This window comes from Cavia porcellus, unplaced genomic scaffold, assembly GCF_034190915.1.
Source record: "Cavia porcellus strain 051 isolate PalLab524CR breed Dunkin Hartley unplaced genomic scaffold, mCavPor4.1 scaffold_6, whole genome shotgun sequence".
NCBI lineage: Eukaryota > Metazoa > Chordata > Mammalia > Rodentia > Caviidae > Cavia > Cavia porcellus.
This window is the reverse complement of record NW_026947489.1, coordinates 103623661-103648742: the sequence shown is the minus strand read 5'-3', so window position 1 is coordinate 103648742 and position 25082 is coordinate 103623661. Positions and strand designations below refer to the sequence as shown.

At 39.5% G+C, this 25082-nt stretch overlaps 1 protein-coding gene across 7 annotated transcripts in view; it reads right to left on the bottom strand.

Annotated features, from left to right (window-relative positions):
- The window catches only part of Sbf2 (SET binding factor 2), a 497072-nt gene extending 481937 nt beyond the window's left edge, over positions 1 to 15135 (bottom strand). For all 7 annotated transcript variants that reach the window (XM_013148062.3, XM_013148064.3, XM_013148063.3 and 4 more), the window contains exon 1: positions 14938 to 15135. In XM_013148062.3, the coding sequence (XP_013003516.2) occupies positions 14938 to 14992 (55 nt within the window). In that variant the 5' untranslated portion in view covers positions 14993 to 15135. The remainder of the gene's footprint in view (positions 1 to 14937) is intronic.
- Between the last annotated feature and the right edge of the window lie 9947 nt (positions 15136 to 25082).

Below are 25082 nucleotides of genomic sequence, written 5' to 3'. Positions count from 1 at the left end.
AGTTTTAAAGAGATAATCATCATACTGAGCACAATAAGCTATAATATATAAATTAACCTATAACTGGGAAAGAAAATTCCTCCTCAAAAAGTTATTTCAAGGACTGCAACATCATTCAATAATATAGTCCTTGCCTAGAACATGCCAGGCAGGCCCTATACTAATCCCTTGCACTGATTTTTTTAAAAAGTCTTATTGAAGCACTAATGAATCAGACAACACTTAGATTCATTCATTCATTTTTGACAAGCACACATTCAAAGATTTCCAACCATAAGAGTCCTGCCTATCAAAATAAGATTACTCAAACAAATGGTCTTATTTTGATGCCTCTATGTCCCATCATTTCTCTTACTTCTGCAATTTGAACATACTAGTTCCGGATTTACCACACAATAGCTGTTTACATATTCACAAGTAACTACTGGGACCAAAGGGAGGAGGACGCCTTTACTGGTTCTTCCTTATCCATACACTGAATGCCAACAGATGATCTATATTTTCAATTACAAAGTTCTTCACTGACTCATCTCTTGATTTCCCCATGCCATACCTGACAGTGAGATACATTCCTTTGCTTTCTATGACTCCAGAGTCTGATCTTAACCTCCTCTTCATTGTATCTACATTAGCTATACAAAATGGGAAACTCAGACTTATCGCCTTTCATGTTGAAAAATATATCCAGAGGCCAGCTATTCAACTCTACTATGACAATCATACTATAAGTCAACTGACACCTAGGATCTTTCTAAATTTCTGCTCTGTTATCTCTATGGTGTGGACCCATACCTACTTGGCTCAAGATGACTGTTGAAACTTCCCCTCTTTGTTACCAGAATGCCAGTCTTAAGAAAGAGAAAAGCTAGGAATGTATATCCTCATCTTTTAAAAATACTTTTGGGATATTGTATTCAACAATTCCAGTTAAATCCAACTGACCAGAATGTACTCACAAGTTATATTTTAAAACAATCTCTCTGGAGTTTAATTCCCACTATTAAAAAAATCTCTCTTCTGTTAAGCGTGATAACTAGCCAAAACTCAGGGGTTTGTATTATTAGAGATAGCCAAGGAATTTAGAAATATTATAGGTAAGCAGTCAGACAGGGCTGGGCTCTCAGAGGTCACTTCAGAAGACAGAATTCAACTTTGGGTGGAGGGAACACTCACTGAAGGTCAGGCCTCAGAACAAGGAGGAATGACTACCCACATAATTTCTCTAGGGATGAAAACAGTGATTGATGTTCTAAACAGACATCAATCACCTTGAGTAGAAGACCAAACCCTCCCTAATTTGCCCCTTCGAGGAAAGTCCTCATTGTCCATGAGTGACTGGTATGTGATTTACTTCCCCATTTGATCCCCATTTAATTAATATTACCAAAGTGACTACACTTCTACTTGTATTAGTTTACTATAATTTTGTTCCACCTCATACCTACCTTGTGATTTCCCATTAGATCAATATTACCAGTTGTACTTGTACCCTTTATTAGTTAACTATAATTTTGCCCTACTTCATACTCAACCTTGAGATTTTCCCTTGTATTACTATTATCTAAATTACTAATAGTTGTACTCTTATTAGTTAACTATAATTCTGTCCTACCTTATCCTCTTTCACCTTGTGGTTTTACTCTATAAAACTCCCTTGAGAAGTAGATTCCCTCGGGCCACCCACTCAGGACCCTCTTCTCTCCCTTTTAAAGCTTTCTTTCTCAAAATAAGTAATTCCTACTTCTAGCCTTGATTGTTCCTAGAATTTAGTGTCAATTTTAGAGAATTCCATATATCAGACAACCAGAAGGTCAGGAGTTATATTTTCCTTATACTATTTGGATTATATATAGGTCCTGTATCATCTCTGTATCATATGCCCTATATCATTTGGAGAGCCCATCAAGAAAAGTAGATGGAGGCAAGACTTTGCTTTTGTTTTATAGATTGTAGATTATGACTCACTTATGTGATCAAAATTTTTTATGCTTTAAGTTTTTATGTTATATCTTTGTCAACTGCTTATAATTGTTTATGCTTTGTCTCGTGCAGTTTTGTTAAAATGACAAGTTTAAGTTGAGAACATGGTTACAATGCTTCTTTAATGGGACATCTTATTCCTGTTTTGTATATGTTGTATTTGGACTATTCGCTGAATTTACTGGTGTTTCTTGCTTGACTTGTTAGCAGTGCTAGAAAAGAGTAATATTAGATCCCCCTCTAGTGGACTTTGATATAAAATTCTGTAAAATGGGTCTTCTTATGAAATCTAGTCTATATTTAGCTAAGGCTTTTTACCTATCTTTTGTAGAACTTTAACAGTGGTCACTCTGCCAGCTAGTTAACTCAATGTGGGTTAACTTTAGAACTACCTTGTTGTTAGATCATCTTCCCTCCAGAAATCAGGCCAAGAAAGCTTGCAAACAACTACTTGCTTTTAATAGAAGAGGGCAGTTAACAGGGAAACAGGTTACATTTGTGTCTTGCATATGCTAACTAAGAGTAAGAAAAAGATTTTAGTCAACCTTTCTTTTCCTTCATGTGTTGCAGAACACGTGAACTATGGTTGCTATGTGATAGACATAAATTTAACCTATGAGCTTCAGAGATGTAGAAATTTTAGAGTGAAACCAAAAAAGCACAGCCTTGTCTTACTGCTAAAGAAGGCTGCCCAGGTGATTAGGTAGATAAAGGAATGTTTTAGAGACTTTTTCACCCTAGTTCCCAGGGTGGGATTTTTCTCTATTTATCGCTAGAGGTGATCTCATTTTCACGCCATTTCCAACTAGCTCCTTGGCATTTACTCTCACTCTCTTTCAAAAAACTAGAAAGCAGATTTAGTGCTAAACATGACTGCAACAGCTGTGCATTTAAAAACACCTACTGGAGTTAACAACTGGAGTTCCCAGGAAAGACAGAGTCGTAAGATGGCAAAAGGTAAGTTAGTTCAACCCAGCCAGCCTATCTTCTGGCCCCTCTCCAGATGGCGGTCATCTGCTCTGGAGTGGGTTACCTCGGAGGATATCTTGGGGATATAGAAACCAAGCAGAAATTAAAGGGACACCAATTCTTCCTCTTGTACATTCAGATGGGGAAGTTGATGTCAAAATTTTACTCTTTTGGAATGTATTCTTAAACAATGGAAAATGTCCACCTTTACATGTTAAAGAGTCATTTAATATTTTTCTGCAACACATGACCTATCCAGCCCCAAAGTCAAAATGGAACACAGAGCGAAGTATTAGTTATGATGCTACTTTGCAACTAGAATTTTACTATAAGAAAAAATGGTTAGAATTAATTTCCTTCAGACTTTCTTTGCTTTAAGAAATATTCCTTGTATTCAAAATGTAAATGTAAGTCACAGGAAAACAAGACATCTCTGTCCCTTAAGGCATCCACTATCCCTGAGCCTGGGGCTACTCTTCCTCACCCTTTGAAACCTAGCACAAGGCTTCCAAGTTAACTTTAATCAAAGGCTCATCTACTATCACTGAGTCTGAGGCTTCCCCTACGCGGCCTTCAGGCTTCAAAAGTATAGTCTCTAGGCCAGCCATAATTAAAGCCTCTGTAAGGTGATAGTCATCCTTAGCTGAATCAAGTTCATCCCTTACAGAAAGTAAATGAGGAATTTGGAACCACCAGTGTTCTTGTGTCCTTTTCTCCCACTGACCTAAACCAGACCAAGCTAGATCTAGAAGTTTTGAGACAAGCCTGATAAGTACATTGAGGTCTCTAGAGGACTTACTTCTGAAACCTGTGAACTAGATTGGGGAGATGTAATATCATACTTAAATCACTGACTTCTAATGAGAGAATAGGTACAGACTTTAATCTGCAAGTTTTGTGACAGTATTACAGATATCCAGCGACATATACTTTCAGAGTGGGTTCAAGTAGAGCCTAGTCAGCACTGCTACAGAGGAAAATTACTTTAGATGACTAGATAGAAAGCCAAAAATGTCCCAAAGACTTCTTTGTCCTAGGGCCAAGTTTTCTTCTGGACTATTACTTGTCTGTCTCTTCCCAGAGGTGATAGAGCTGTTCTGCAGGCTGGCATTTTTGAACCCTTTGATTCAGTCATTTATTAAAAAGTAAGCCATAAACTGAGCACGGTAGCACATGCCTATAATCCCAGCAATCAAGTGGCGGACACAGGAGGACTTCTGGGAGTTGTAGGCCACACAATGAGTTCAAGGCCAGCTTGAACTACAGTGTAAGACACTGTCTCAATAAAATAAAATAAAACGATAAACCCTAAACAATATAATTGGGACACTTTCATTTTCTCTCTCTTTCAAAAGATTACAAAGCAGCCATTCACTTCTTTGATTATTGGTTTGATTTTCTCCTTGGCAATACAGTTGGAGTCAATGCTAGGTTTTGCCTCTGGAAATATTTGGCTAAGGATTAGAGATCCACCCTGGGAAAGCTCTTGATATTACTGTGCTTTTTATACTTAAGTTGGTTAAGATTTAGTTTTTGTGCCATACTTGGAGTCACTCTTTGGTCCCTTTTCCACCGTCCTGCTCCTGAGAAATAATGCAGTTTACAATAGGGTTTGGTGCAAGGCAATTCTCTTTTGTGGCTGTTGGATTTCAGGATCAAGTTTCCAGAATAGTGGGTTCCCCACACTGGGATCCTTCCAGAGTGAAGCTGACCTTCATGTATCTCTGGGTCATATTCAAAAAACTGGTCTAAATTTAATCCTAAAACTCTTAAAGAATAAATGTAAAAGTTTTAATCCAAATTTATCTGCCTTTCAGTCCTTAGGCAGAAATAAAAATTAATTCCTCTTACTTCTCTTTCCTCTAAAGAATGATACTGATAGATTTTTAAAGGATGGGACTGGCTGATTTTTACAACAGATAAATTCACTGATGAGACAAAACACTCCTAGAGAAGCTTAGAAGTTTAATAACAGTTTTAAAATAGAAGAAGTATTAAAAATAGGAAGAACCCAGAGGACTGCCTCTCTCATGATTTCTCTCCAGCACATCTTACCAGGCCACTCACTATTCTCAGAAGTATGTTAACTGAACTCTAAAAACAAAGACCTACAGCTAAGTATGGTCTACGGGTCATAGGCAAAATGGGAAAAACTGTCACAGGTAGATGTCTGTAGCAAGGCAGCTTGGAGCTACACAGGGCATCTTTCTCCAATGCTTTGAATCCATACGTCGTTTGAGTACCACCTAGTCTCTTTCTACACCCAAACCTGGGCTTCACATCCCTCTGGAAATAGTTTAAAAAAAATTTTTTTTTTTTTGTCTTTTTCCTTTTTATCGGTACCAGGGATAGAACTCACGACTGCCTGCTTGCAAGGCAGGCGCTTATGCCGCCGAGCTAAATCCCCAGCCCCCAAAATTACTTTTAACAGTTTGTCCCTTTATAGAAAACAGTTACTTGTGGCTATGAAAACAGCAGTTTTGGTTATCAGCTGTGACTATCCAACAACCACTGCTATTAAAACAACGGGAGGCCTATAGAACATGATATTTCAGTCAGATAAACCATCAGCCTGGGGCCCATCTTAAAAACTATCTTTGCTTTCACAGGTGTAAAAGGTTTTTATTCCTTTTTGATTATTAACAAGAGATCTCTGATAACTGACCAACAAAAAGTTCTTACTAGTCTATTTATAATTACAAACTTAAAAACTGTGAAAATTATTATAATTCAACTTGGCCAAAAAAATCTGAGTGGACTCTGTCTGGTCTATTAACAGTTATCATATATGAGCCTATCTGCCTGTCTGTTCAGTTTCTGACTGATTACAATATTTACAGCTGTTTTCATTTGAGCTCAAAAATTATCCTTTTTGCCTTTTTAGATTTTAATGTAACTATCTACAACTTAAGTTTGCTTACAAATGTCACTAGAGTTTAAGGACATGCTTCCATCCAGGTTACCAGGTAGGTAATCAACATAATGTCAAGGCTGGTTTTACAAATACAATCTATATATAATAACGAGAGTCTTTCACTGATCAAGAATAATGTGTTCATTATTCTGATTTGGGTCTCATAGGTCACGAAAAAATTTGTTCAAATGATTAAATGGGAACACCTTAGGCTTAAGAAAATTGCTAAACAAGACCCTCTTTGATGAATAAAAGAGAAGCTGCCTAGAAATATTTTCTTCTAGTGTTTGTTCACTAATAGGTCCCAAACATTTTCCATAGCCTAGGAAACACACACTAATATAAAAGATACACCCTAATAATCATTGGTAAACATATTATTTTGATGTTTACACTGACCATCGTCAAAAGGTTAAGTCTTCTGTAGGAAAAACGGTAAGTTTTTTAATACTAAAATATGCTCTTGGTACAAAACTAAAGAGACGGAAAGTTTCCATACAGCTATGATATTCAGGATTTTGCTACTCCCATAGTATACTAAGTAACTTCAGGCTTTCCAGGTTTACAGGTCTTCTAAGATGATGTAAAACTGGGACTGTTGATGGTGCTAATCTTTTTGTACTCAGATATCTACCTTTCTCTTGTGCTCTAGTTACTTGTATTAAGATGTGTAGGTCAAACCAGCATGAGACCACCAGTCAGATGACAGTTTAAAAAAAAAAAGCTTATGTGATTTTATACATGTCACTACACTTAAAGATGGTCATGCACTGAGAATCTCAAACACTTCTTCAATGACATCCCATTTAAAGGCTAACAAATTAGGTAAGAACTCTTTTGTGTACTAGGTAGAGATGACTGACTAAAAAGACTATTCTATATTAAGATACACACTTAAATATGTTTCAAAGATAATATCATGACTATTATGCTGACTATGTGTGGCTCTTGATTTATCAAGTTTTCTCTGTAAAACTTTTATAATTGTTGTCTATTAACATTCTGCAGGAATTCAACTACCAAATAAATAAATAACGAAAATAACAAAAAGACCCAGTCTTGGTTACTTTTCTCTAGTTGCTGAGACGAAACACCTGACACCCAAATATTAAGGAAAAAGGCTTATTTAGCTCATAGTTTGTGGAGGTCTCAGTCCATAATCAGCTGGCTCCAAGGCAGAGTAGCATGGCACCAGGGCAACACTTTCAGCATGCAGCAAGCTTCTCACTTACACTGTATTGAGGATAACACACACACACACACACACACACACACACACACACAGTGGGGCAGCATTCAAATCACCTTGATATCCTTCTCTTGCACAGTCTCAGGATGTTTACAAAGTAAGGATCCTGGCTTCCTGCTGAGTCTCTTAGTTAGATTTCTAAACTTCTCCAGTTGACACAATGTAGCAACCACAACACCCAAGACTGATAGAAAATAACAGTTGTATGGCTACATCTCAAAAGTACTTGACATTGAGATTATAATAACCTCACTGCTCCCACTTCAATACTGATATATAAATGATCTTTTCTTCTGGATGTTCAGCAACTAAAGTTTGGGAACCACAACTAAAAAGGTAACTTGACAAACAGACAGCCAATATTTTGGCCCTGGCCCTCCAAGGTCAGCCAGGACCCAGGACATGAGGGAACCTTTTCTACTGGATTTTACAACTTTGGAGAGTCACCCAATCTCCTGAGCAGAGAGTTTGTTGGGCCCCAGAGGACAAGAATCAACCAATGTACAGTGCATCAAAGGAGGTTTACCAAAGAGGGAAAAGTCTTCCACGTTTTCAGAGAAAGCAACATGGTCAAGCAAGACTGTCACCCATCCTGATGGCTGACACTGACAGATAAGCTTAGAGTTTCCATATATGGTTCCAAAAGTAATGCCTGAGGAGACTTAACTGATGCTGACAGCTAACAAGAGACTAATTTTGATTAACACCAGTCTCATTCTAATGTGTGTCTTAAATGCCAGCCAACATATAATAGAAGCGATAAAAGCTCAACAAGGGTCTGAGTTCTTTAGCTACAAATATCTATCAAAACCACCAAATTCTCCATCTTCTTACAGCTAAAACTAGAAGGACTTATAACAAGAAATATCAGACTTATAGATAACTTCTATCAGTAAAAGGGTTTAAGAGCCAGTCAGTTACTGTCGCTATTCCAGTCCCTTAAGCAGTTTCTGGACGTGGCTCTTTCCAAAATCTGCATTTCCATTCTAGTGCTCATGATTTGATTATATAAACTTTAATTTCTTAAAAACTTCTTCATTTTGCCTAGAGGCTGCCAAACTCCAAGTGATCATGCAAATGGAACCAACAACAAATATGCCAGTCTTCTATCAAACTCCAAGTGATTATGCAGAAGGAAGCAACAAATGTGTCAGACTCCTTTTACTGGGATTCACTAAATAGACCTTGTGAAGGGAGTTCATAACTTCTAAACTTCAACATGACTTCTATCTGAGGCTCCTTAGATTAGTTCTCTGGAGAAGGCCACTGACTCTGGTCACTCCTATACAACTAAAAGCAGCTCACTGAAAACCACCTATTCGTCCCTAACCACAGTAAGGATAGTGGGGATAAGGGATATTATTATAGATAGCTAAGGAATTTAGAAATATTATAGCCAGTCAGACAGGGTTGGGCTCTCAGAGGTCACTGCAGAAGACAAAAGACAAGTTTGGGTGGAGGCAACACTCACTGAAGGCCAGGCCTCAGGACAAAAAGGAATGACCACCCACATAATTTCTCTAGGGATGAACAGCAGTAATTGATGTTCTACATAGGCATCAATCACCTTGAATGGAAGACCAAAACCTTCCTAATTCAACCCTTTGAGGAAAGTCCTTGTTTTCCCATGAATGCCTACTTTCTCCATTTGATCCTCATTTAATTAATATTACCAAGTGACTACACTTCTATTCCTATTAGTTAACTATAATTTTGTCTCACTTCATACCCACCTCACCTCATAGTTTTATTGTATAAAAAATCCCTCGAGAAGTGGATTCCCTGGGGCTAAACACTCAGGACTCCCTTCTATTTTTCTTTGAAGCTTTCTTTCTCACAATAAGTACTTTCTGCTTTTAATTGCCATTGTTTCTAGAACTCATTCTCAATTTTAGAGAACACAAACTCCATATATCAGAGATTAGCAGGTCAGGAGTTATATTTCCCTTATAGTCTTTGGATTATATGAAGGTCCTATATCATCCCTATACCATATACCCTGTATCATTATCACCATCAAGAAAAGGAATGGCTGTTGGGTTTGGTGGCCCACAGCCATAATCCCAGCACTATGGAGGTTGAGACCAGAAGACTCAAAATGTCAAGGCCAGTCTGGGCTATATAGTGAGTTTAAGACCAGCCTGGATTACAAAGTGAGAAACCAAATAAATAAATAAATGGGAGGAAAGGAATGGCACGAGATATGGTGCCATTAACCCCAGCACTCAGGAAGGCTGTGGCAAGAGGACTGATTCAAGTTTGAGGCCATCCTAAGCTACATAATGAATTCAAGGCGAGCCTGAACTACACAGCAAGATCCTGTCTCAAAAAACATAAAAAAGAAAAGAAGAATGGCTATGGAGAAAACTAAGGTCTCTCCAAATGTCTCTAAATCTTTGTTCTATGTCTTTCCTTTTCTTTTCCACGCTTTTAGTCATGGTATCTCCCCCAAGCCTGAACCTTGGTTATCCACTCTAACTCTACACCAACTTTCTGAGGGCACCTACACAATGTCATAGCTCTGTCTACTCTAATGACTATCAAGTTTTCAAGCCCAGTCTCCCTCTCCCATCTTTTAAAATATTATAAAATAGAACTCTTAAAACCCAAACCCACAAAGGCAAATAAGCAATTTTAAAAGAAAAACATCCTTTTCTATTAAACATCTGTGTCCTACAGGTCAAGTGTCACAAGTATCCCAGAGCTGCTGGTTTAAAATTCTGATGTCATTCCTAACTCCTCTTTGTAATCTCCAGAAGCCATGAGCTTCAAGTTATTATGAGCTTCTAAAAAGAAACGACATAGACAATGTACTACAACTTTATGCAGCATATGACTTGGAAATGCATTCATCAAATGGACTTTGGCTCCCGTCAGTTCTCTACCACCAGCCCTAAGTATCACTAGTCCCATATTCACCAGCACTCATGAATTTCACCAATCACAGATTGGAGACACTCAGGAAAAAAATGTTTTACCTATACTGTTTTGAACACAGACTTTTTCCTGTCAAACAACTATTTACATATCATTTACATTGTATCAGAATTTTGTTTTAGTTTTGGTTTTGTTGTTTTGTAGTACTGAGGATAGACCCATAGGCGCTCTACTAATGATCTACCTGACCCTTTTTATTTTCCTGAGAGAGGGTTCTCACTAAGTTGCTCAGCTGGGACCCAAACTAGTGATCTTTGTCTCTCACTAAGTCCTACCAGTGCTGGGATAACAGGCAGAAATTATCACACATAGCCCACTGTATTAGTTATTACAAGTAATCTAGAGATAACAAAGTATATGGGAAGATATACATAGGTTATATATAAATAGTCAACATTCATATGACTTAAACATTTGAAAATTCTGGTATCCTAGAGCTAGGGAGTGGGCAGGTGATCCTGGACACAATCCACCAGGGATACAGCAAGAGAAAATTGTATAATGTTCTAAAGTCATTATCCTAATTATCAAACCTGTAAGCCCATTTCTGGTCCTTATTATACATACCTTCAGAACACACAACATTATTTATTATTTTCCCCCAATATTCTCTACTGCCAGGGCTTCCATGATATCATATTATCTTGATTCTCTTACAACACCTCTGACCATGTCTATTCAGTTTCCTGGCGGTTACAGCTTACCTCTTGAATAATGATTTTTCTCTGGGTTCAACTTAGGTATTACCTCTTTTTACTCTATACATTTCTTAAACAGTGTCATTCTTTTCTTCATATCTGCAATCCATTAGCTATTGATTTTTTGCCAAATTAAGTCTCTGTTATGGTTTGAGTCTGGATGCCCCCTAAAGCCTCATATGGTTATGGAGGCAGGCTTCTAGAGCTTGTGAATGACTCACGGTCCGATGCTGGGATTATGGGTGTAAGTGCAACACACAAGTAGGTGTGGCCTACATACAATATAAGAGTCAGAAAGAGTCTTCTCTCCAGGCTTCTCCCCGTTTACTCTGTTTTCCATCACCATGAACTGTTGCCCTCTGCCAAGTGCCACTTTGCCTTGGAGCCAGCTGATTATGGACTGAAACCTCCACAAACTGTGACGTAAATAAACCTCTCCTTCTTTCATTTTGGGCGTCAGGTACTTTGTCTCGGCAACGAGAAAAAAGTAACCAAGACAGTCTCTAATCTTTACCTGTCTTTACTACCTAACCCATATATTTAAAACACCTAAATGATATTTCTACCTTAATTACAGTCATCTTTAACATGTTGAAAACTACAGCCAGCATTTCCTTCCCTCACCTAAATTCATGTCTTCTCCTAAATTCCCTAATTATATTTATAGCATCATTACCAACCCAGTTACTCAGGCTCTATAAAATTTGTTACCCTCAAATATTCTTCCTACTTTACCTCCTCACATGTATTTATCACTAAAATTTGCTAATTTGAGCTTTTAAATTTCTCTAACAACAATATCTCCTTTCCATTTCCACTGTAAATGCTCCTGCATTTTTCAAACATTGGCTTTCCAATTAGCATAGGGCTACATATCAAGTTCAAAACCAGCCTACACTACATAGCAAGACTGTCTAAAAAAACCAAGACCAAAAAAAAAAAAGGAACTTCCATTTTTCAACAGGGCTATCTACAGAGACAAGACTAAGTTTTATAGCTTAATACACAGCTTTTGATAATTTGATCCCAATCCATTAAGCATCAAAGCCTACTTCAATTCCCACCTGCACTATACTTCTCTCCATTCCCATAACAAGACATTCACACACATATTTTTAACAATCTCCTTTTACTGTCCTTTCCACACTGCAAACACTTACTCATCCTATAAAAGTTGGTTTAAACATCACCTCTCATGAAAGTCTTTTCTTTCTCTCAGCAAAGTGGGTCCACATTCTTCCTTTATCATTACTTATTTCAAAATCGTTTCCATTAATTAGAAATAGGTTTGGTTTTTTGGTTTTGGTTTTGCTTTTATTTCCTAACTGAGACAGAGGTCTGGTTATGTTCCCCAGACTGGTCTTCAACTTCCTGGGCTCAAACTATCCTCCCACCTTAGATTTCCTAGTAGCTGGGACTTTAAGGATCCATCTCTGTTCAAAAAAAAAAGTACAACATAAATGTATACAATTATTAGTCAATGAAGAAAACAAGTTTTCAAATAAAAGATTAACTCTCATTCTAATGAGGATATAAAATGGTATAGTCAATTTGGAAATAGTCTGGTAATTTTACATAAAGTAAAACATATAATTACATGACCCAGCAATTCTTTTTTCTAAGTATTTACCCAAAAGAAATGGAAATAGATAAATATATGAATGCTGAAAAAATAAAAAGGATAAATAGAAATAAACCTTTGTAAATAAGGGAAGAAGTGTGAAAGGAAGAGAGTGAAATGGGAGAAGAAAGAACTAAGATATACATGTAAAGGTACAATTCTTTATGATGAATATGACATTATGCTTATCTAAATTATACCATAAACGTGGTTTTAAAGAAAACTTTTGAACACTGAAAGATCAGAATGTAAACATTCAGAACAACTTTATTCATAATATCCAAAAACTGTAAACTCAAATATCTACCAACTGATGAACAGATATACAAATTGCATCAAACTCAACAATAAAAACAATTGTGGCTGAAAAGTGTAGTTCAGTAGTAGAGAACACTCTTAGCCTAAGTGAAGTCCTAGGTTCAATCTCCAGCACCAAAAAGAAAAAATAAAAGTTGGAAACAGGGAACATCTGCCAATATAAACAATGTAAATAAATCTCATGTGATGCTAAATGGAAAAAATCAAACATAAAAAGCTATGATTTAGTCAGGCATGGTGGCACAGACCTATAATTCCAGCATTCAGGAGGAAGCTAAGGCAACTGGACCACCACAAACTGAAAGTCAGCCTGGACTACACAGTGAGTTCAAGGTCAGCCTGAACTACACAGCCAGATCCTGTCTCAAAAAGAACCAAAAGATTTTTGAAGAAAAAGATACTCAAATAGTTTCTAAGTGTGTCTTATAAAATAATTAATTTTACTGTTGAAAAACCTAGTAGACAGTGATTATATATCAAATAATCAGACTGAAAATCATTAATAAGTGAAATTGTGCATCACCAGACAGAATGTGGTGATCATCTCTTCTCTAACATGTTAGTCCAAGTGCAAAACCTGTATGCATGGACCCAAGGGAAAAGAGGCACTCCAAATTGAAGGGCTTTCTATAAAATAAGAACTGTAATCGCCAAAACTGTCAAGTTCATGAAAGTCAAGAGAAGATGAAGGAACTGTTCCAGATTAAAGGAGACTAAGACATGACAAATGTAACACACATTCTGAATTGCATCACTTTGCCAATGAATAGATTAACAGCACATGAATAAAACTTGAGCTACATGGAAGACATCTGAGTGAATTTCCTATTTCAATGATTGTACTGTGATTATGCAGAACCACCTTGTTTGGAAAATGCAAACTAAAACATACTGAGGTGACGGTATCAGGTCAGCAGCTTCCTATCAAATTGTTCCGATAATGTGAATTCTTTTACCATACTTGAAACTTTCAAGTTTGTGATTGTTTAAAAGTAGGGGGAAAGCAATGTCACTAAAAATGAAACAAGTTAAAAACAAAACTGATTTACTATGCTTAATCTTGGAAGGAACGAGACACGGGACTATGCAAAATTACCAAAAAATAATACAAAATTTTGGAGCCAGAAGCCACTTTGATACTGCTCTTAACAACTGACCTCAATCACACATGACTGTTAAGAGACTGAAAGGCTATTAAAGTCTCTCACTAAAGAAGAGAAGTTCTTTGAAATCACAGCAGAGGCAGAGGCCCAAGAGGAGGCAGAACAATGGTATTCTGACACTACTGATGTCCATAAACATTAGCAAAACACAATCTCAGCATCTCCTCTGAAAAATGAAGGCACCACAAAGCTGAATAAAATTCCTTGCAAGTTTGAGATTAGAACTGCCCTGAAATAAAAGGCTTCCAGGGCTCTATGTGTTACTACATTATGCTTAGCTTGTAGTGACACAAAGGAATGCAAACACAAAAACGCACATGCATGTACCCTGAATTCGCTTAAGTGGAAGTCCATTACTTAAAGTAATGCATTCTGCAAATTTCTTGTCAAGGAAATTTAGGACGAATGAAGGGAGCAATCAAAACGCTCATGGAAGTGAAAGGAAGATGATCCTAGGCGGTCAATAGGTTGATTTACTTTTAAAAGATGGTCATTTTGTCCTGAAAATGACAGTCACGTTTGTCCTAAAAGAACAGAGCTCATTTCCTAGAAATGTTTAAAAGCGCAAGGATCCTTTCCTCTCCCCCGTAGCACGCCCATTTGGTGGGGCGGTCGCCAGGCCCCCAGGGCACAGGGATGAGGTAGCACCCGAGTCTCGGCACTTCCTTTTGGAAAGGACAGCCCCCTGCGTCATTCGCTACACACTCGGGATGCAGAGCAGAAGTTAATTCCGGGGAACTTAGCACAGTTGGCTACCACCCTCCTAGCCTTGCGGTTCTGGGCCCAATTCCGTCGGCACCAGGGCGCTGACCGGCTCCCGGACGCCTCCGGCGAAGGTCGCGGCTAAACCCGCAACTAAACCCGCGCCCAGCAGACGCGGCCTCCAGTCCCCGACCGGCTCCGTCGCACGGATCCCTCACGCCCACCGCGACGTTTGGCCCAGCCGCGAAGGCCCGCTATCCGCCACCACCGGGCCGGGCCCTCCGCGCCTCTCCGCCTCCCGGCCGCGACGCCCGGCCCAGCGGAGCCCACTGGACAGCAGCCGGGGGCGGGCAGGCTCGGGGGCGGCGCCCGCCCCACACCCTTACCTGGCTTCTCGTGGTCGTAACCTACCACAATGAAATAGTCGGCCAGCCGGGCCATGGTCGCCGCCCCCGCGCCCGGGAAGCGGGCCCCCGTCGCCGCCCTCGCCGCCGCCGCCCACCCAGCCCGAGAGGACTCAGCATTTTCCCTGAAGCGGCCGTAGCGGCAGCGGCGGCGCTTCAGCCATGTTTGACAACCGGGGCGCGCTGTGCGCCTGCGCGGCGCCTAGCGCCCGCTCCTCCCCCACCCCCACCCGCGCCGGCCTGGCGGCCCAGAGCTATGGCGAGCCCACCCCCACCCAGAGCTGGCCGTGCGCGCGCGCGGGCAGGCGGACGCTGGGAGTGCGTGGCTGGGCGTGTTCCCGCCACCCGCCGCCACGAAGCCACTAAAGGTGGTTCATGAGGCCCCCAGTCTGTGGCTTCGCGGTTCTTTTGGCTATGTGTTTTTCCCCCTTAAAGCAGGGAGACACGGGACTTGCAGTCCCTTGCCTGCATCTTTTATTTTTTATCTTTGGGTTTGAGAGCAAGGACTTGGAAGGATCGCTTGGAAAGTGCTCTTTCCGCTGCTTACTGCCACCACCGCGACCAGAGATGAGATTCTCCCGCCCTCGGCTGGAAGCAAGGAATTTGCACTGCCAGGGCTTTTGCTGCACGTTTCCTGTTTATGTGGAGATGGGAATTTTAGAAACATGCCACCAAGCAGGCGGGGGAGGAGAGGCCTTTGCGCAATCCCCAAGAGGCGCCTCGGATTTCAAGGCTGCTTGGGTCGGGGGCGGTCAGCCTGGGCTTCCCCCGAGCGCCCGGGAATGCTGGATTCCTGCGCGCACGCGGCATCCCGGGGATCCTCCTGGACCGGGCTGGCTTGTCCCCGGGGAGCCCCGCCCGCCTCGCTGGCTTTCCAAACAGCGGTCCCGGGGCTCCGGCAGCCAAGCAGGTGGTGACTTCTGAGTTCCTTGCACACACACGAGATGAAATGAATCTAGCTCTCATCATTCAGTCTAAAGAATATCCAGATCGCTTGCTTCTTTGTTACATCTCTTATTGTTCATTTTGAATTTAGCTTGTGTGACACTGAAGTTTTGAGAATCGCTGTGGTTTGGGAATCACCTTCGTGTTTGCGCATCCTTAATCACTATTAACTGAGGGGTTGAACCTTAACGTTTATATATGTGTTCTTAGCAAAATGTAGCATATAGTAGTAGCTTAGATATTTTTAGTGACTACTCACTTTCCCCTGCTACAAGCCGGAAACTGCACTGATTGAAACTCTTAAACTGAAAGTCCAGTGGGTTGGCCTCTCTGTCGCTGTAAAGAACCTAGTTCCCCTTTCTATGCCACTTTCTTCACCAGATTGAGAGGGTTCCTCTGCGGTGGAGGAAAGGAAACTGAATGAATACAGTGCTTTAGGATACCATTTGTAAATTGTTAACAGGCAAACTGAATCAGTTTAATTCCAGAGGTAGGGAAAAGATAAATTGATCCTGAAAATAAACAACAACGGAAAACAAACCTCACGTCATACCCATATAGAAATCTTACCCCGTGTAGAAATCCTCTTCATAACTTCTCTGGGTGCTTATTAGCATTTCGATCACCTTCAGTAAAGAAAATCTAACCTCCTTGCAAGGTAGCCAGGTAACCATTTCATGGTTTTTTAGTTGTTTTGTTTTGTTGAACTAGGTCTCACTATGTAGCCCAGGCTGGCCTTGAACTCCCAGTGATCCTCTTGCCTTAGCCTCCCAAATGCTAAGATTACATGCTCACCACCAGGCTCCTTTCACTGTTAGGATTTAACAACCCTGTTGTTCTTCTTTGTTAGACTATCCTATTTGTCCTACTATTAACTTCCCCTGATGCTGCTCTCTGAAACTACTCCCTCAAAAATCCATTTTCATACGATATTCTTTAAAATTATTAAGGCAATTATGTCCCTTCCTGATTTTTTCTTTTTTTTTTTTTTGTTGGAGTAAAATGTTCACATTATAAAATGAAGTACTGTATGCCATTCAATGGCATTTACTACTTTTGCACAACTACTATGTATACCTAGTTACAAAACATTTTCATCACCCAAAAGAAAACTTCATGCCTATTAAATAGTCATTCCCATTTATCCATCCTTCAGCCCTGACAATCAACTTGCTGTCGTTACTGTAATAATTTATTACGGGTATTCCATATATATTTGACAATCACTTTTTGTGTCTTGAGTTTTTGTCGTTTAGCGTGTGTGTGTGTGTGTGTGTTTGAAAAAGAGTCTTTTGAGGTTGCTAAATTAACAAGGCTGGCCTCAAGCTTGAGATCCTCCTGTCTCAGCCTCCCAGAATGCTGAGATTACAAGGCATGAACCATCATGACCAGCTAGGATATTGTTTTCAAATTGTATCCATATTGTAGCATTAGTACTACTTAGAAAAGTACACAAAACTACCAGTAGTTCATTTCTCTTTTTTTTGCTGAATAGTATTCCCCGTATAAATCATATTTTATGTCACCACTGATAGACACTTGGGGATTTTTTTCCCACCTTTTTGCATTGTGAACAGTGCTACTATGCATACACACATATTTGTTTGAGTATCTATTCTCAGTTCTTTGTGGGATATCCTTAGGAGTAGGGTTACTGGATCATATGGTAAATCTATGTTTAGCTTTGAGGAACCACCAAACTATTTTCCACACTGGCTGAAACATTTTACAACCTCAATAGCAATGCACAATGATCTTATTTCTCTACATCTCTATTAATACTTGTTTTCCTGTTATTTTTGTTTCATTGTAGCCATCTTAGATATGCAGTAATGTCTTATTGTGGTCTTTATTTGTACATTATCTAATAACTAGTAATATTGAGCATCTGTTCATATACATACCAGTTTTCTTGGGGGGGGGTTGTTTTTTTGGTGCTCACGACCCAAGTTTGCCAAGCAGGCACTTATGGAACTGAGCCAAGCCCCCAGCCCCTTATACTAATTATTTTTAAATCTCCTTTGGAAAAATATCTAATCAAGGCCTGTGAATTTTTTTTTCACTTTTGTCATACTAGGGATTAACCCTGAGCTATTCTGCAAGCTAACAAAATGCTCTACCACTGAGTTATACCCCCAGCACTGTCCATTTTTTTTATTGACTCTCTTTCTCTGTGCTGCAAATTGATTGAAACCAGGGCTTCCTATGTTCCACTACTGAGCTGCGTTCTCAGTTTTATTTGACTTTTTGTTGTCCACTGAGTACTAGATCTCCATCAAATATAAACTTCACAGATATTTCTTTAGATTGTCATTTCATTTTCTCAATAATATCCTTTGATTCACTGTAGTTTTTTTATGAAGTCCAATGTTTTAAATTTTTTTCTGTGATTTTGATGCCATATCTAAGACTGTTGCCAAATTTAAGATCATGAAGATTTTTTTCTATATTTTCTTCTAAGTGTTGCATAGTTTTAGCTTTTGTATTTAAGCCTTTGATCCATTTTGAGTCAATTTTGTGGTGATAAGCTTCCCAATTTTTTTTTTTAACTTGGTGGTGCTAAGGAATGAATTCAGACCTGCTAAATCAGTTTATTTCATGGCCGGGACACAATACATAACAGTCACAACTTAAAGGAGAGGTTCACATTTACAGGTCTATAGTCAGCTGGTTCCAAACCAGTGACATGGCAGAAGGGCCTGGACAAAGGAAAGCTATTCACATCACATTTTCCAGAAAGCAGAGAGCAAAAGGAGGAAAACGAAGTCCATCTTTCCAGGTGTCACCCCACTCACATTCCTCCTCCAGCCAGGACCTGCCTCCTAACATCTTGATAGCTATAGCACCCAGTAGTCCGATCACCTTGCAAAAAAAACCTGCCTCTGCATGAGGCTTGGGGGCAACATCTAGCTATAAATCATGACTCAAGGACCTTTGCCCTAGCTCTTTTTTATTTTTTAGTTTGAATGAAGGTCTCACCTAGTCACTGCCATACTTTAAATCTAAACTATCCCCACAAAGTCCCATGTGTTTGGAAGGTGACTGGATCATGGGGCACTGAACTTACCAGTGGATTCATCAACTCACAATCTCAGTAGCTGAAAGTGCTCTTAGGAAGACAAGTCACTGGCAGTGTGACCTGGGAAGCTATGCTCTTGTCCTTGGCCCCTCTTCTCTCTCTGCTTCCTGTCTGCCATGAGTTGAACACCTTTCCTCTGCCGTCCTTTTATTATGTTGTCTCTTGGAGCCAGTCAACCACATACTTTGGTCCCTAAAAACCATGAGCCAAAAATAAACCTCTCCTCCTTTACACTGTGGCTACAGAATATACATCCAGTGACAGAAAAGTAACCAAGACAATCACTAAATTGCCCAAGCTGGACATGAATTTGGAATCCTCCAGTCATAGCATCCCAGAGTTCTGGGATTACAGGCAAACCATCACACTAAGTATATTTTACTTTTTTTTTTTTTTTTTTGTGACAGGGTCTTGCTATGTAGTTCAGGCTAACTTTACTCAGGCTCAGGATGGCCTCCAAATCACAGTGATCCTCCTGCCTCAGCCTGGGATTATAGGTGTGCACTACCGTGCCCAGCCCATTTTACTTTTTAAATGTATTGGTTTTAATTTTATTTGCATGTGTTGGTTTAATTTGTGTGTGTGTGTAGACACAGTGGGAACTGAACCCAGGATCTAGCTCAAACTACACAGGTAATCCACCACTGAGCTACATCCAGAGCCTTTTGAGCCCTTCTATACATTCTTATTCGAGACAAGGTCTTGCTAATTTGCCCAAGCTGGATTTGAATTTGCTATCTTCCTGATTCTGCCTCCTGACTAGCCAAGATTATAGGTATTTACTACTATAGTCTGCACAAGTATTCTATTTGAAAAATCAGTGTGTAGCTATTTTCAAGCCTAGCATCTAAGGCTATATGCACTATTTCATTTTTTAAGGTCTTAGACTGCCAGCCATTTGCAAATAGATGTTTAAGGCATAGGGATTTTCACCTGTCTCAGGTTTATATTTAAAGGTACTGTATTTGTATATACACATGAACATATTTAGCATACACTGAAGCTGCACTTTTCTCTTCAGCCAGTAGCTGCCAGGCTGCTGAAACTGATAGATCCTGATAAGTAAAGCAGCCTGATTCCTGAGGCTGGCAGAAGGTCAAGCCATACCCAAGATAACCACCGTTATCTTTTATCAAAAGAGTGAGGAAATCAAGCAAGCCCTGATTTGTTTTACTTAGGGCAGGCAGGAGCAGCACGGGAGAAAGACTAACAGCACAGTACTGACATGTACCTAAAGTAGATGCCTGCCTTTTTGCTTTAGAAGACAAACTGGAGCTGATTAGTAGTGAGCAGATTTATCAGCCCTTGTTCAAGCAGTGGGCTGCCATCAGGTAAGCAGCTGATCTGCACAGTCATTCCAAGTGCTTCCTGTGGTTAGCCACTACAGTTCAAAGAAGGAGTATGAGAGACTTGATCAAATGTCCAAGGCTAGGGCCTCTTCAGATTGTTTCTACTAACTCACAACAAGAGAGTCTAAGGCTGTAGTAGAAAGTTTCCTAACTCACTGCCACATTTCCAAGGACTCGGTTGCCTAAGCAAGAAACTTAATGATTGCTACCCTTGATGCTCATGTCTCAGTCCCACATTCATCAGTCAGTCCTACTGCTTTTCCTCCTCCCACATGTCTGCTTCTCTCCACCATCCCACCACACCACAGTGGTCCTTCATCACCTCCCACAGTGATTGTTGCAGTGGCCTCCTAGCTAGTTTCCCTACTTTCTATACTGGTTAAAACTCAAAGACAGTAAGCAGGCTGACCCTACATTAAAATTAAATTTGTATTGCAAATGCACTGTTCCTATCTTGGGTGTAAGTCTGGGTACAGGAAAGAGGGCTTCAGTGATGACTGAAGTGTTTGACAGTTGCCTTTGTGTGTGTGATGAGATAAATGATTGAATCTTGACCTGCATTTGAAGTACCCCTGACATTAGCGGCTACAGTATAAATAGGTACTGGGAGAGTTTACAGGCTGCTTTTACTTAGACTTCATGTTTGGTTTCTGGCTACATAATTTGCAGAGCCCAGTGCAAAATGAATATATATGACTCCTGTTCAAAAATTATTAAGAATTTCAAAATAGCTTCAACAGAACACTAAACCAAGTGCAGGCTCTTCAGAGTACAGGCCCTGATACCCAGAGTGTGTGTCCATTAAGCTGGCTGCATTGGTGTGGTTTCGGTGGGGCATGTATGGGAATGAGGATGTAATAGAAATTATGGGGTTTCTAGCCGTCTCTAAACTCTCCCGAGTGCCACCACTGCTTCCCTTCTTGCTCTTCTCTAATTCCTCTACCACATTTGATAGTCAAAATTATTTCTTTCTTTCTTTCTTTCTTTCTTGCTTTCTTTCTTTCTTTCCTCTCTTTCCAGGGCTGGGAATGTAGCCCAGGGCCTCTTTAAATTTTTAATCACACTATGGAGTATTACTCTGTTGCAAACAAGATAAACTTGTAGGAAAATGCATGCACCTTGAGACTATAACATTAAGTGAAATAACATTAAGTGAAATAAATTAGACACAGAAGCTTAAATATCACATAGCTTCTATTACATGATAAGCCCAAATTATAAGCAAAGAAAAGAATAATGGTTGGAAAAAGATCTTTCTCAACTGTGGAGGGGATCAAGAAGGGAGAGACAGGTTTGGAGAAAGGCACAATAAAGGTATGATATTCTGCACAGGGACCAACTCCATACAAGGAGTGTAAGCATTGTATACTGCAAACATGGACTAATAAAAATAAATAAAATATATATCAGATCATGCTGCTTCTCTCTTCAAACTTGTCAATAGCTTCCCATATCGCCATGAATAAAGTGAAAATCTCAGTGTGTTTCATAGTGTCCTGTTTACTCTGACCCTGACGATCTCTTTAATCTCACCTCTCTATTCTTCTTTATGTAGTATATTCTGACCGTATGAACCTCCTTTAATTTTTTCTGATGTACTAACCTTCTTCTTGTCATTAGGCCTTTGTACATACCGCCTTCTACTTGGAATATTAGGCGCCTTTAGTCTTGCTTTTCCTCTGGAACACTTCCTACAGTTTACCATGGTATATGCATTTCTGTGAGAATTTGTCACACAGGCTACTCCACTAGGCTGTAGGCTCACTGAGATATCAAAAATGACATTTACATTTGTGGTTACTATATAGTCAGAATTTAGCACAGTGTTCAATAATGATCAGTAAATTCTGAAGTTAATCTTGATTGGCTTGAGAGACCCCTAGGAAATTAGGAAAGCACATTTCTAGGTATCTGGGTGGGTCATGGTGGGCATGACCTTGGGGGATATATTTGGGCCCTGGCCTTCTCCTCTCTGCCCCTTTCCAGCCTGCCATGAGGTGAGCAGTTTTCCTCTGCCATGATGTTTCTGCCCCTGGGCCAGCGAACCATGGACTGAAAGCTCTGAAACTACAAGTCAAAACAGACTCTTTTTCCTTTAAGTTGTGTATGTCAGATATTTTGTCCTAGCAGTAGAGAACTGACTAATACAGAAAATATGTGTGAAAAAATGAATAGACTTCAAATTATGCAGGTCCATACATAAGAATTGCTTTACTTTAGCCAGGCATGGAGCTGCATGCCTATAATTCTAGTACTCTACGAAGCCAAGGCAAGAGGATCACAAGTTTGAGCACAGTCTGTGCAACTTAACAGCTTAGTGAGACTATGTCTCCAAAAAAAAAAGATTATCATGAATGTCTTGGGTTCAGTCCCCAGTACCATATTTTTTAAAAAGAACAACAATTAAAAAGGAAAAAATATGCTTCCTTGCACAGACTTGTAAAGCACAGACTCTTGGAAGTAGGTAGCATGATAGATGCTCTCGTTAACACCATTCTCTTTGGTAAAGGATGACATCAAATGCTTGAGCATCTCGTCACCTATTCATGAATGCCATCCATTGTGCCATCAGTATTATGTTTCCAGCCAGCTGTGGTGGAACACACTTGTAATCCCAGCTCTTGGGGCTGAGGCAGAGGATTGCTGTAAGTTCAAGGGCAACCTAGGATACATAGTGATTTCAAGGCCAGCCAGAACTACATAGCAAGACCCTGTCTCAAAGAAAATAATTTCTCTTGATGTCATTTTATCTTCTTCTATTATTGGTATTTAACAACGTTTTTATGTGTACTACTTTCTCCGAGTTCTCTTTCATTTGTCCTACAAACTAACCTGTAAGCTTCAACTTTGGTTTTATCATATACAAGGACTGTGCAGGAGCACAGAAATGCAGCACTGAGTGAAGATATAGCTCAGTGAGAGAGTTGCATGTACGAGGCCCTGTTGTTCAACTCCCATCAACTCAAAAATGAAAATGAGGGAAAAAGAAAAACACCAAAAGCATCACTTTATGCTGACACTCTAGAAAATACTGTGTTGTAAATACAGAGGTTAACTGTCTTTTCTACTCCATTACTCTTTTTTTTTACATTTGTTTTCTTTTTCTCTTTTTATCAGTACCGGGGATCAAACTCATGACCGTCTGCTTGCAAGGCAGGTGCTTATGCCACTGAGCTAAATCCCCAGGCCCTCTACTCCATTATTCTGAACCAAATAGAAATTAGAGATATAAAAAGTGCTCTTTATTCTGTGTCAGAGTTTTTAACTTGGTTGATCTCCTGAAATGTATGTCTATTTTATTCTTTAATTGGCTTTTATGTACATGCTCATTTTCTGAGAAGTATCTATGTTTTTATTAGTTCTTCTGAGTTGTCAAAAAAGTGCCCTGGGCCATGTATTCTGCTTTATTTCTGTCTATCAGACCAAATCTGCAAGAGTGATTTTGTCTTTTCTGTAAATCAGTTGATCTTATGACTTCAGGATGCATCTTGAAACTTTTTTCAAGAGAACTTTGTAAACAAGCTCTAAACACAGCAGACTTTGAACTACCTGAACAATAAACACATTATAAAATTTCCTGTTTTGAAAAAAGAGGCATCTGAGAACATTACACAATATACTTAGCTACTCACATTTTAGTTACTCTTATTAATATCATTAATATTGTTTATCACTCCTTATTACTTTTCTGAAAACTCTGAATATGTCTCATATTAGATTTAGGGACAGTGTCCACAATATTAGCTGAGAAACCACTGCTACACATTTTTTAAAACTCCAAACATGGCTAAGAATAAATCTTATATTTAGAGCCTAGAATATAATTCAACAGAAATGTGAAGAAGAAATTGAAATTTCATTATTCAACAAGACTTTAGTATTTGTATACTTATGCCTGTATATGCATTATCAGGATATATATGTTTATTACAGTGTTGGGGTTTAATGTATTAAAATTCTTGGTTACACAGAAGAAAAAAAAATCATCTTCATTAACCAGAATTTCTTTTCTTATTCCCTTTTCTTTTCTTTCAAGGAAGGTTTTAAAATCTTCCTTCCTTCCTTCCTTCTTTCCTTCTTTCCTTTCATTCTTGAACTGTTCTTGCTCAATGATAATTGATAATCCTTGGAACCTAAATGAACCAAAGTGTTAACAAATCACCCATGCAGACCCCTCCCATAAACCAGCAGCAGCCATGCAGGCCAAGAGAACGGAGAAGCCACCCCGCTTCTTGAGAGCCGGAGGCAGCCATGTGGGCTGGAAGGAGAACCAAAAGGTCAAGCCCCTCTTGTCAGCCGGCTAGCATTAGGGTGGGAGACAACAAGCGCCCTCGCACATGCACCCATAAGCAACTGGTTGATTCACAGGAACACAGGCCAAGATGATAACTACTGAAGTAAACAAAACAAAACAAAAACTGTAATGCTTGTATTGTTTGATTAACTTTGCAGGCCTAAAGCCGGTAGTCTGAGCATCTAATTGGAGGATAAAAATACGCAATATAACAACTATAGAGGATTTCCTTTTGCCTTGTTTTTGAAATCCAATATAGTTCTCACTGTTTTGTTTGGTTCCATTTTATTGTTTTGTATGATTCCCTTTAAAATAAAAAGATTAAAAAATGTTAAAAAACCACTATGGTGTTTCCTTCTCGATAGGCCCACTGAATCCAAAACACATTCATTTAGTGACTTTTTTTTTTAACCCCATCTACAATGATTAAAAAAGGCAATTTGATTCCACAAGAAGAGAA